The sequence below is a fragment of the Oncorhynchus mykiss genome, chromosome 23 (assembly GCF_057628025.1).
Source record: "Oncorhynchus mykiss isolate SJ-2025 chromosome 23, ASM5762802v1, whole genome shotgun sequence".
Taxonomy (NCBI): Eukaryota; Metazoa; Chordata; class Actinopteri; order Salmoniformes; family Salmonidae; genus Oncorhynchus; species Oncorhynchus mykiss.
Genome location: NC_143044.1, coordinates 22,471,332 through 22,483,607, shown reverse-complemented (window position 1 = coordinate 22,483,607; position 12,276 = coordinate 22,471,332). Strand labels below are relative to the sequence as shown.

Genomic DNA, 12,276 nt, shown 5'->3' with positions numbered 1-12,276 from the left:
CAAGTCAATGGTACAGATTTAGCATTTTACACTGCATATCCAAATCATCTATAAGTAACGCCATTGAGTTACACAATCCATTTAGATACTTATGGGTTATTTGGACAAAGTGTGAAAATGCTAACATAGGTACCATAACTAAAGCATGGGTTGCTGTCATACCTTCTCCATAGACTGCGTACAGGGTCAGGAAATCAATATGTAATTTGGGTGAACTATCCCTTTTAACATTGCTGAAACCAGCACTGTGGTCAGAACCTGGTAATATCAGGTGGCCCAAAGGGTCTGTGCTCAGCCCTCTCCTGTACTCCCTGTTCACCCATCAACTGAATCAAGTTTGCTGACAACACAACACTGGTAGGCCTGATTACCAATAATGACAAGAGCCTTCTGTTTGGCTGTATCACCACCTGATATGGCAATTGCACCACCCACAAAGGCAGGGGTCTCCAGAGAGTGGTGTGGTCAGCCCAACTCATCACACTGCCTGCCCTCCAGGACACCTACAGCACCCGGTGTCACAGGATGGCCAAGAAGATCATCAAAGACCTCATCCACCCGAATAATGGGTTGTTCACCCCGCTGCCATCTAAAAGGAGTAGACCGTACAGGTGCATCGAAGCTGGGACACTACCAAAAGTATGTGGACACCTGCTCGTCGAACATCTCATTCCAAAATCCTGGGCATTTAATATGGAGTTGGTCCCCCCTTTGCTGCTATAACAGCCTCCTCTCTTCTGGGAAGGCCCACTAGATGGTGGGACATTGCTGCAGGGACTTGCTTCCATTTAGCCACAAGCATTAGTGAGGTCGGGCACTGATGTTGGGTGATTTAGACCCGGGTCGCAGTTGGCGTTCCAATTCATCCCAAAGGTGTCGAAGGGGTTGTGGTCAGGGCTCTGTGCAAGTCAGTCAAGTTCTTCCACACCGATCGTGACAAACCATTTCTGTATGGACCTCGCTTTACGCACGGGGGCATTGTTATGCTGAAACAGAAAAGAGCCTTCCCCAAACTGTTGTCAAAGTTAGCACAGAAACGTCTAGAATGGGGCAGCAGGTAGTCTAGTGGTTAGAGCGTTTGGGCAGTAACCGAAAGGTTGCTGGATCAAATCCCCGAGCTGACAAGGTAAAAATCAGTCGTTCTGCCCCTGAACAAGGCAGTTAACCTGTTCCCTGGTAGGAAATCATTGTAAGTAAGAATGTTCTTAACTGACTTGCAAAGTTAACTAAAGGTTACTTTTAAAAAAAAAAGTCATTGTATGCTATAGTGTTAAGATTTCCATTCACTGGAACTAAGGGGCCTAGCCCGAACCATGAAAAACAGCCCCAGACCATTATTCCTCCTCCACCAAACTTTACAGTTGACACTATGCATTGGGGCAGGTAGTGTTTTTCTGGCATCTGCCAAACCAGATTAATCTGTCGGACTGCCAGATGGTGAAGTGCGATTCATCACTCCAGAGAACATTTTTCTACTGCTCCAATGGAGGCGAGCTTTACACCACCCGAGCCGACGCTCACGGTGATCTTAGGCTTGTTTGCGGCTGCTCGGCCATGGAATCCCATTTCATTAAGCTCAGATGAACAGTTATTGTGCTGATGTTGCTTCCAGAGGCAATTTGCAACTCAGTAGGGAGTGTTGCAACTGAGGACGTGTTTGGTTTTTTTACGCGCTTCAGCACTCGGTGGTCCCGTTCTGTGTGGTTGTGTGGTCCTCATGAGTGTCATCATAGTGCTTGATGGTTTTTGCAAATGCAATTGAAGATACTTTTTCCATATTGACTGACCTTCATGTCTTCAAGTAATAATGTACTGTCGTTTCGCTTTGCTTATTTGAGCTGTTCTTGCCATAATATGGACTTTTATCAAATAGGGCTATCTTCTGTATACCAGCCCTACCGTGTCACAACACAACTGAGTGGCTCAAACACATTTGTAAGTGAAGGAAAGAAATTCCACAAATTAACTTTTATAATTCTACCCTGATGAAGACAGCTTGGCTGTCGAAACCTTGGTAATTACATTTTTGCATCTAAGCTCCTAGAGTGTGCGGCTCTCTTTTATATTTTCAAACTTTAATGAGGACCGCACAGGAAAGGAAGACCCAGAGTTACCTCTGCTGCAGAGGAAAAGTTCATTAGAGTTACCAGTCTCAGAAATTGCAGCCCAAATAAATGCTTCAGAGTTCAAGTACAGGCACATCTCAACATCAACTGTTCAGAGGGGACTGTGTGAATCAGGCCTTCATAGTAGAATTAATGCAAAGAAACCACTACTAAAGGACACCAATAAGAAGAGACTTTCTTGGGCCAAGAAACACGAGCAATGGATATTTGACCGGTGGACACCTGTCATTTTGGTCTGATATTTGTGAGACGCGGGCGAGGTGAAAGGAAGATCTTCGCATGTGTGGCTCCCACCGTGAAGCATGGAGGAGGAGGTGTGACAGTGCCCTTTGCTGGTGACACTGTCTGTGATTTATTTAGAATTCAAGGCACACTTAACCAGCACAGCATTCTGCAGCGATACGCCATCCCATGTGGTTTGGGCATAGTCCCACTATATAATTTTTTTTCTTAACAGGACTATGACCCAATACACCGCCAGGCTGTGTAAGGGCTATTTGACCAAGAAGGAGAGTGCTGCATCAGATGACCTGGCCTCCACAATCACCCAACCTCAAACCAATTGAGATGGTTTGGGATGAGTTGGACCGCAGAGTGAAGGAAAAGCAGCCAGCAAGTGCGGGAACTCCTTCAAGACTGTTGGAAAAGCATTCCAGGTGAAGCTGGCTGAGAGAATGGCAAGAGTGTTCAAAGCTGTCATCAAGGCAAAGAGTGGCTACTTTGAAGAATCTAAAAATATATTTTGATTTTGTTTACACCATGATTCGATATGTGTTATTTTGTAAGTTTGATCTCTGAACTATTATTCTACAATGTAAAAAATAAATAAATGTAAAAGTACAGAGAAACGCTTGAATGGTGTGTCCAAATCTTTTAGTGGTAATGTATATACCGTTTTCTAGTCATGGCTCATCCTATATAACTACTGCTGTAAACACCTTTTCTACTCGTATGCTGTCTACACACCATTTTATATACTGCTCCAAAAAATAAAGGGAACACTTAAACACAATGTAACTTCAAGTCAATCACACTTCTGTGAAATCAAACTGTCCACTTGGAAAGTAACACTAATTGACAATAAATTTCACATGCTGTTGTGCAAATGGAATAGACAACAGGTGGAAATTATAGGCAATTAGCAAGACACCCCCAATAAAGGAGTGGTTCTGCAGGTGGTGACCACAGACCACTTCTCAGTTCCTATGCTTCCTGGTGGATGTTTTGGTCACTTTTGAATGCTGGCGGTGCTTTCACTCTAGTGGTAGCATGAGACGGAGTCTACAACCCACACAAGTGGCTCAGGTAGTGCAGCTCATCCAGGATGGCATATCAATGCGAGTTTTGGCAAGAAGGTTTGCTGTGTCTGTCAGCGTAGTGTCCAGAGCATGGAGGCGCTACCAGGAGACAGGCCAGTACATCAGGAGACATGGAGGAGGCCGTAGGAGGGCAACAACCCAGCAGCAGTACCGCTACCTCCGCCTTTGTGCAAGGAGGAGCAGGAGGAGCACTGCCAGAGCCCTGCAAAATGACCTCCAGCAGGACACAAATGTGCATGTGTCTGCTCAAACGGTCAGAAACAGACTCCACGAGGGTGGTATGAGGGCCCGACGTCCACAGGTGGGGGTTGTGCTTACAGCCCAACACCGTGCAGGACGTTTGGCATTTGCCAGAGAACACCAAGATTGGCAAATTTGCCACTGGTGCCCTGTGCTCTTCACAGATGAAAACAGGTTCACACTGAGCACATGTGACAGTCTGGAGACGCCGTGGAGAACGTTCTGCTGCCTGCAACATCCTCCAGCATGACCGGTTTGGCGGTGGGTCAGTCATGGTGTGGGGTGGCATTTCTTTGCGGGGCCGCACAGCCCTCCATGTGCTCACCAGAGGTAGCCTGACTGCCATTAGGTACCGAGATGAGATCCTCAGACCCCTTGTGAGACCATATGCTGGTGCGGTTGGCCCTAGGTTCCTCCTAATGCAAGACAATGCTTGACCTCATGTGGCTGGAGTGTGTCAGCAGTTCCTGCAAGAGGAAGGCATTGATACTATGAACTGGGCCGCCCGTTCCCCAGACCTGAATCCAATTGAGCACATCTGGGTCATCATGTCTCGTCCATCCACCAACGCCACGTTGCACCACAGACTGTCTAGGAGTTGGCGGATGCTTTAGTCCAGGTCTGGGAGGAGATCCCTCAGGAGACCATCCGCCACCTCATCAGGAGCTAATTGCCTATAATTTCCACCTGTTGTCTATTCCATTTGCACAACAGAAGGTGCAATTTATTGTTTCCTAAGTGGACAGTTTGATTTCACAGAAGTGTGATTGACTTGGAGTTACATTGTTGTTTAAGTGTTCCCTTTATTTGTTTTAGCAGTGAGTGTGTGTGTGTGTGTGTGTGCGTGTGCGTGTGCGTGTGTGTGTGTGATATATATGAGACGGACTCTGACATTTCCTAGTTCCTTTTTTACTTTTTGGATTGCTAGGTATTATGGAGCTAGAAACACAAGCATTTTTCAGCACCTGTGATAACATCTGTGTACGTGACCATTTGATTTGACATAAACCTAACATTCGGAAAGTATTTAGACCCTTTGACTTTTTCCACATTTTGTTACGTTAGTCTTATTCTAAAATGGATTAAATTAATAGTTTCCTCATCAATGTACTCACAATACCACACTATGATAGAGAACAGGTTTTTAGACATTTTTGCAATTGTATTAAACATGTAAAACAGATACCAACGTGTCTGAATACTTATGTTAATAAGGTATGAGACTCCAATTGTATTAAACATGTAAAACAGATACCAAAGTGTCTGAATACTTATGTTAATAAGGTATGAGACTCCAAATTGAGCTCAGGTGCATCCTGTTTCCATTGATCATCCTTGATGTTTCTACTACTTTGAGTTCACCTGTGGTAAATTCTATTGATTGGACATGATTTGGAAAGGTACCCACCTGTCTATACAATGTCCCACCGTTGACAGTGCATGTAAGAGCAAAAACCAAGCTATGAGGTCGAAAGAATTGTCCGTTGGTGTTTATTTTTTTTTACAATTTCTTTGTATCCGTAATGTCTAATAATTGTTAGAAGAATGTTTGGTTTGAATCTTAGGTACTACATTTATTGAATATTATATGAACCCTGTAATTTAAAATGGCCAATTTGGGTGCAATAAATTTGCTTGACTTCTCATATCAAATTATACAGTATTTCAAGGAGTGTTTGCATGCCAGAACAGTGTTTAGTACTGTTTTTGCTCAGTTTTAAGTGATTGATTGTCTGGAATGTTAGTTATGCAGGACGGAGCATCTGATGGGCTGGGTATGGATTTCAAAGGCAGGAACAGAATGACTGAACCCTGCAGTGAGGATTATCAATTATCCTGAAATGTTTCATGTGAAATACTTCCTATCCAATTGAAATCTCTCTTTCTCTGCTCCTCTCAGTGATTATGAACTCTCCCACTGGTAAGCTATGTATCATTACCTTGACACAGGTTTTAAAAATCTTGAGCTTCATTTGATAAGCCTTTGCAGCGGTGCACCTGTCATTTTCCGCGGGCATTAAAAGACAAACATCGAAGCCTAATAACACGGCACTGTGTTTGCACTTCATCTTCAGATTTATTTAACTTCTCCTAGGGTTGAGTCCTCGGAGATCCGCGTGCACAACTCCAAATGTTCATGTCAAGATCTTATTGACGTCAATGCATGATTTAGGCAAAAGCCTGTAAACGGCAATTGGATCTCATTCAGGATTTGGCCAACAATCCTCCTTTTACCTCTGTGCTGTAACCTATGAATTTTATTTCTTTATTTTTTTTCCTTTTTTTTGTTGCCCTTTTGTATTGCTTGAGCGGTGACCCATCACAGCCATCTCTGACACAGAGCCAAGTTGTCATGCTGCCGCATTGGGGTGTAAACACTGTGGTATAGCTGGAGGACATACAGTGCCTTCAGAAATTATTCACCCACCTTGACTTTTTCTACCTTTTTGTGTTATAGCTTAAATTAAAAATGGATTAATTTGAGATTTTGTGTCACTGGCCTGCACGCAATACCCCATTTAAACTGAAATGTCTTCAGTCAATAAGTATTCAAACTCTTTGTTATAGCAAGCCTAAATAAGTTCAGGAGTAAATATTTGCGTAACAAGTTCCATGGACTCACTCTGGGTGCAATAATAGTGTTTAACATTATTTTTAATGACTACCTCATCTCTGTCCCCTATACATTCAATTATCTTTATCTCAGTCGAGCAGTGAATTTTGAACACAGATTCAACCACAAAGACCAGGGAGGTTTTGCAATGCCTCGCAACGAAGGGCCTCTATTGGTAGATGGGTAAAAATGAATGACGCAGACATTGAATATCACTTTGAGCATGGTGAAGTTATTAAGTACACTTCTGGATGGTGTATCAATACACACAGTCACTACAAAGATGCGGGCGTCCTTCCTAACTCAGTTGCCGGAGAGGAAGGAAACCACTCATTGATTTTTACCATGAGGCCAATAGTGACTTTAAAACAGTTTGTTTCGTGGCTGTGATAGAACTGAGGATGGATCAACATTGTAGTTACTCCATGATATTAACCTAAATAAGAGCGAAAAGAAGGAAGCCTGTACAGAATAAAAATATTCCATAACATCCTTCCTGTTTCCAATAAGGCACTAAAGTAAAACCATAAAGAATTGGTCAAAGAAATGTAACTTTGTCTTGAATACGCATTCATGTTTGGGGCAATTCCAATGTACCACTCTTCATATTTTCAAGCATGGTGCTGGCTGCATCGTGTTATGGGTATGCTTGTCATCGGCAAGGACTAGGGAGTTTATTAGGATAAAAAGAAACACACAATAAAGCAAAGCACAGGAAAAATCCTAAAGGGAATTGCTTTCCAACAGACATTGGGTGACAACTTCCCCTTTTCAGTGGGACAATAACCTAAAACCCAAGGCCAAATATACACTGGAGTTGCATACCAAGATGACATTGAATGTTCATGAGTGGCCTAGTTAGTTTTGACATAAATTGTCTCAATCTACGGCAAGACTTGAAAATGGCTGTCTAGCATTGATCGCCAACCAACTTGACAGAGCTTGAAGAATAAAAAAATAAATAATGTGCAAATACTGTATAATCCAGGTGTTGCAGAGCGTAAACTTTACATAGAAAGACTCACAGCTGTAATCACTGCCAAAGGTGATGTATTGACTCAGGCGTATCAATATTTATGTAAATGACAGTTCTGTTTTTCATTTTCAATACATTTGCGCAAAAATCTAGTTGGGTGATGAAAAAAATGTAATCCATTTTAAATTCAGGCTAACAAAGCTAAATGGGGAATAAGTCGAGGGATATGAACACTTTCTGAAGGTACTGTAGCCCCACCTATCATGTGACAGTGTTAGCACTTAGAAAGCTGTGTGGCTGCTTGACAGCTCAGGGCGCTAGAAGGATATAGGTGGTTATTCAGGGTTTGGCATGATTTAATAATTTGTCAACTGTCCCACATGAATTTATAGCAGGTTTTAATGACTGGAAAGGGTTAAACCTCTCCATACATAACTAGTTTATAAGGCTTATGTGAATGATTGTAGATGTGTCCTAGCATGTATGCCTTTTTGTCCACTATGTGCTTCAACAATTCCTGTCAGTATAGCTGCTGGGGCCCTGGGGTCAGACTCGTTACCATAGTAACAGAGCTTTGCCTTGGAGATATGGGTCAGGAAGGGCACTAATTCGCTTAGACATTCACAGATCTGAAGGGCTTGACATGTGACACACAGAGCCAGGGTATCCATCAGACGGTAGCGCTTCACCTCGGGGTCAAAGGATGTGATGACGTTAAGGGGGCTATGTAGGCCCATGTGTGGAGATGCCAACTCAACAAGATTCACCCATATCCATTCTGACTGTTGTCAAAGATGGTTCTGAGTGTGGATGGATGTGTGTGTCTCACTTTAAAAGTGTATACAGCATATAGATGGTCCTGTGTGGGTAATAGTGTCTGCTAAATTACTCAAATGTATATGGAGAAATAGACGTTTTGACATTTAAATAAGATTACTTCTAAGCTGGTACCCCGCTGAAATGGTATTTTAGCTATTTTATCCATGCTGAGATGTGCTGTCATTTTGTATAAGTCCGGGCTCTTAGTCATGTCCCAGCGTTTTGAAGGCGTCCCAAAATAGCTGGATCTGATGCAGTTAGTGCTGCAGTGCCTTCACTTCCTGCATCAATATATTTACTGTAGACACTACAGCCTCAAAACAAGTTCTATCATGTTTACCATCTGCATGAATTTGAAATGATGTAACGTGTTGGTGTTTGTATCCTGAGACGAAAATCGGCTGTATTGGCCTGGTAGCCATGTCTGTTTCTGCTTAAACTACCATCTCTGTTGTACGGCATGACGACAACATGTCAGAGGAGTTGGCTAAAGCACAAACGGATCTAGCCACCAGGCTAACGCTTTATGGCTTGATCATGTAATAATGAACATGTAACTGATCGGCTGACTGACTATTTGATTGACAGGTGAGGACTTTGAGGTGGTGCAGCAGGAGATCATCATGATGAAGGACTGCAAACACTCCAACATCGTGGCCTACTTCGGTAGCTATCTCCGGTAAGACTGGCATACTGATAGATCAGGTATGGATAGACAGTACATCTCTCTCTGAAGTTGGACTCAAATAATACAGCTGTTTCATGCGCTTATTTTGAATCTAAGCTTGTCGCCTGCCTTCTCGACTTTTGGACGACCATTCCCGTTGTTAGGGCGGAGACGTGAGCATCTCGTCATTATATACAGGTCTCTGGTGCAAATGGATAGGTGCACAAAAGGAGCGAATGAGAAGAGACCAAAAAGACAACATGAGAACAAGCGGGAATACATACAAAAAATTCAAATTAATTAGATGTATTGCCCAGCTCTAGCTTTGAGTCTTGCGTTCCCAGTCTTGGTGACTTGTGGTCTTTTGAGAGGGATTTTGACAGGGAGTGTATCACTTCCCTTCTCCAGGAGGGATAAATTATGGATCAGCATGGAGTACTGCGGAGGAGGATCTCTGCAGGATATTTATCATGGTAGGACACACACATTCTCACACTCACAGACTCACTCACACTGTGGCAACCTATGCATTCACCCATGCTCACAGTCACCCTAACAGAATAGCTGTGTTTTCATCTAAAAACAGACCATGAAGCACAATAAATGAAAGCTTGTTGCAATCAATATCCACATTTTTCACTCACACACTTAAGCAAGCCAGCCAGCACAGTAAATAGCACTCTAAGTGAATCAACTGGTGTTGAACTCTAAATTGTGTAGGAATTGCTTGATACACATTGGATAGCTCTTCTAAACTCTCATCTCTTCCTCCCTCCTGTCCAGTGACTGGGCCTCTGTCTGAGTCTCAGATTGCGTATATGTCACGGGAAACCCTCCAGGTATGTTTTTACCCCTGCTGCCAGTGCCATGGGCATCTATGGGTCAGATTGAATGAGAACGTGTTTTGCTGTTTGTTTTTTACTTACAGGGTTTGTACTATCTCCACAACAAAGGCAAAATGCACAGAGACATTAAGGTAAAGCCATGTCAGTGATAGTAATAAGCATGCTTTTGAGTAGAGACGTTTGCCTTTCACTCCTTACTCATCTTTGCAAAAGATATCTCTGAAATGTTGATGGTATTTTTTGCCTGGCCCTATTACTTTTCCTCATAGGGAGCAAATATTCTATTGACAGACAACGGCTATGTGAAACTAGGTAAGGCCACGGACAACCACTACTTTCCCCTCAATCAGACATGTCAGTTCCCAAAGCCTCACCTTGAGTACCTATTAGAATGAGATCTCACAATACATCTGATCTTTTTGCTCATTTTCCTCCCTCACCCTCCTTAGCTGACTTTGGTGTATCAGCACAGATCACTGCCACGCTGGCTAAGAGGAAGTCCTTCATTGGAACACCATACTGGTGAGCGTCTCCCCTGGCCCCTCCCCTCGGTGTCATACTCTGGATAGACTCTGACATGTTATGGTTCATTGACTTATTGTGACAGACCATTCATATTGCTCTGGACAGTGTTGTGATTGTATTTGATTGCCTTGAGTGATTGTTGGTCTATGCCTGATAAGTATTGGTTTTTTTTCTCTCTTTCTCTTTCGCCTCCCTCCCTCCTCTCATCCTATCAGGATGGCTCCAGAGGTGGCAGCCGTGGAGAGGAAGGGGGGCTACAACCAGCTGTGTGATATCTGGGCCGTGGGCATCACAGCTATCGAGCTTGCCGAGCTGCAGCCTCCCATGTTCGACCTGCACCCTATGAGGTGAGTCTGTGTGTAGGGGAATGTGCGAATTAAGCCTTATGACTGTGATGCTGGATATTTATTTAGGCAATAATGCATGAGGGGGTGAGGTATATGGCCAATATACCACGGCTAAGGGCTGGATACAGCCTTTACCTGTGGTATATTGGCCATATACCACAAACCCCAGAGGTGCTTTATTGCTATTATAAAATGTTTACCAATGTACTTAAAAATTACGATAATGTTTTTTTATACCCAGGGCTCAAACCACCCAGTGGTAGATTCCTCCATTTACTTAGAAATCACATTGTTACGACTAATGTACTTTGTTCTAGAAACCAAGTCTGTTTCCTTTCTTCCTAGGGCCCTTTTCTTGATGACAAAGAGTAATTTCCAGCCACCCAAATTGAAAGACAAAGTGAAATGGTAAGTGTTCACCTCTCCTCTGTGAATAGTGAGGAACAGGTTTAATTCTCAGTTTAACAATTTTCTCTTCATATTATAAACTTAAATGCTCTGACATGTATATTTTCTATCTCCTCCTATGAAAGGGGAAATAATTTCCATCATTTTGTCAAATTGTCCCTGACAAAAAATCCCAAGAAGAGGCCAACAGCAGAGAAACTATTACAGGTACTCCCAGTCTAGAGGGAAACACTAGATATGAGTGTCTGTCAGGACAAGAGTGTCTGTAGGCTGTGACCTCGCGCCCCCTTCCTGTGTCCACAGCACCCGTTTGTGTCACAGCCTCTCAGTCGAACCCTGGCCATAGAACTGCTGGACAAATCCAACAACCCAGACCACACCACATACAACGACTTTGACGATGATGACCCAGAACCAGAGGTAGAGTCACCACCCTAACCCACATCTCCAACCTCTCCATCTCTTCAGGTTTCTCAAATCTAATGGCAGGATAAGACTGACACCTGTCCTCATTGGTCTCTACGCATTTAGTTTGTCCAATCATGCTGATCTCTTAACTGTCAGAGTTCTACATCTTTCCTCCCTTTTCCATTACCCTTCTCTCTGCTCTTCTTCATCCTCTTCCTCAGTTTAAATATATGGGCCACTTCCTTCCCATCACCCCAGGTGCTCGGCGAGCACCTCGCTTTGCCATGCGCAAGAAGGTACCAATGTGGCCGGCATTACAACTGCACCAGTACCACTGTGATCAGTACCTGTAGAAACAGAGAACTACAGTGCCTTGCGAAAGTATTCGGCCCCCTTGAACTTTGCGACCTTTTGCCACATTTCAGGCTTCAAACATAAAGATATAAAACTGTATTTTTTTGTGAAGAATCAACAAGTGGGACACAATCATGAAGGGGAACGACATTTATTGGATATTTCAAACTTTTTTAACAAATCAAAAACTGAAAAATTGGGCGTGCAAAATTATTCAGCCCCTTTACTTTCAGTGCAGCAAACTCTCTCCAGAAGTTCAGTGAGGATCTCTGAATGATCCAATGTTGACCTAAATGACTAATGATGATAAATACAATCCACCTGTGTGTAATCAAGTCTCCGTTTAAATGCACCTGTACTGTGATAGTCTCAGAGGTCCGTTAAAAGTGCAGAGAGCATCATGAAGAACAAGGAACACACCAGGCAGGTCCGAGATACTGTTGTGAAGAAGTTTAAAGCCGGATTTGGATACAAAAAGATTTCCAAAGCTTTAAACATCCCAAGGAGCACTGTGCAAGCGATAATATTGAAATGGAAGGAGTATCAGACCACTGCAAATCTACCAAGACCTGGCCGTCCCTCTAAACTTTCAGCTCATACAAGGAGAAGACTGATCAGAGATGCAGCC

General features: G+C 43.2%; 1 protein-coding gene across 38 annotated transcripts in view; it reads left to right on the top strand.

The window, feature by feature from the left end:
* Positions 1–12,276, top strand: part of LOC110502596 (mitogen-activated protein kinase kinase kinase kinase 3) — a 67,893-nt gene that overhangs the window by 34,841 nt on the left and 20,776 nt on the right. For all 38 annotated transcript variants that reach the window (XM_090217103.1, XM_090217101.1, XM_090217091.1 and 35 more), the window contains exons 3-12: positions 8,683–8,773; positions 9,170–9,234; positions 9,545–9,600; positions 9,690–9,737; positions 9,876–9,918; positions 10,056–10,128; positions 10,347–10,478; positions 10,824–10,886; positions 11,012–11,093; positions 11,190–11,306. In XM_090217103.1, coding sequence (XP_090073229.1) covers positions 8,683–8,773; positions 9,170–9,234; positions 9,545–9,600; positions 9,690–9,737; positions 9,876–9,918; positions 10,056–10,128; positions 10,347–10,478; positions 10,824–10,886; positions 11,012–11,093; positions 11,190–11,306 — 770 coding nt within the window. The remainder of the gene's footprint in view (positions 1–8,682; positions 8,774–9,169; positions 9,235–9,544; positions 9,601–9,689; positions 9,738–9,875; positions 9,919–10,055; positions 10,129–10,346; positions 10,479–10,823; positions 10,887–11,011; positions 11,094–11,189; positions 11,307–12,276) is intronic.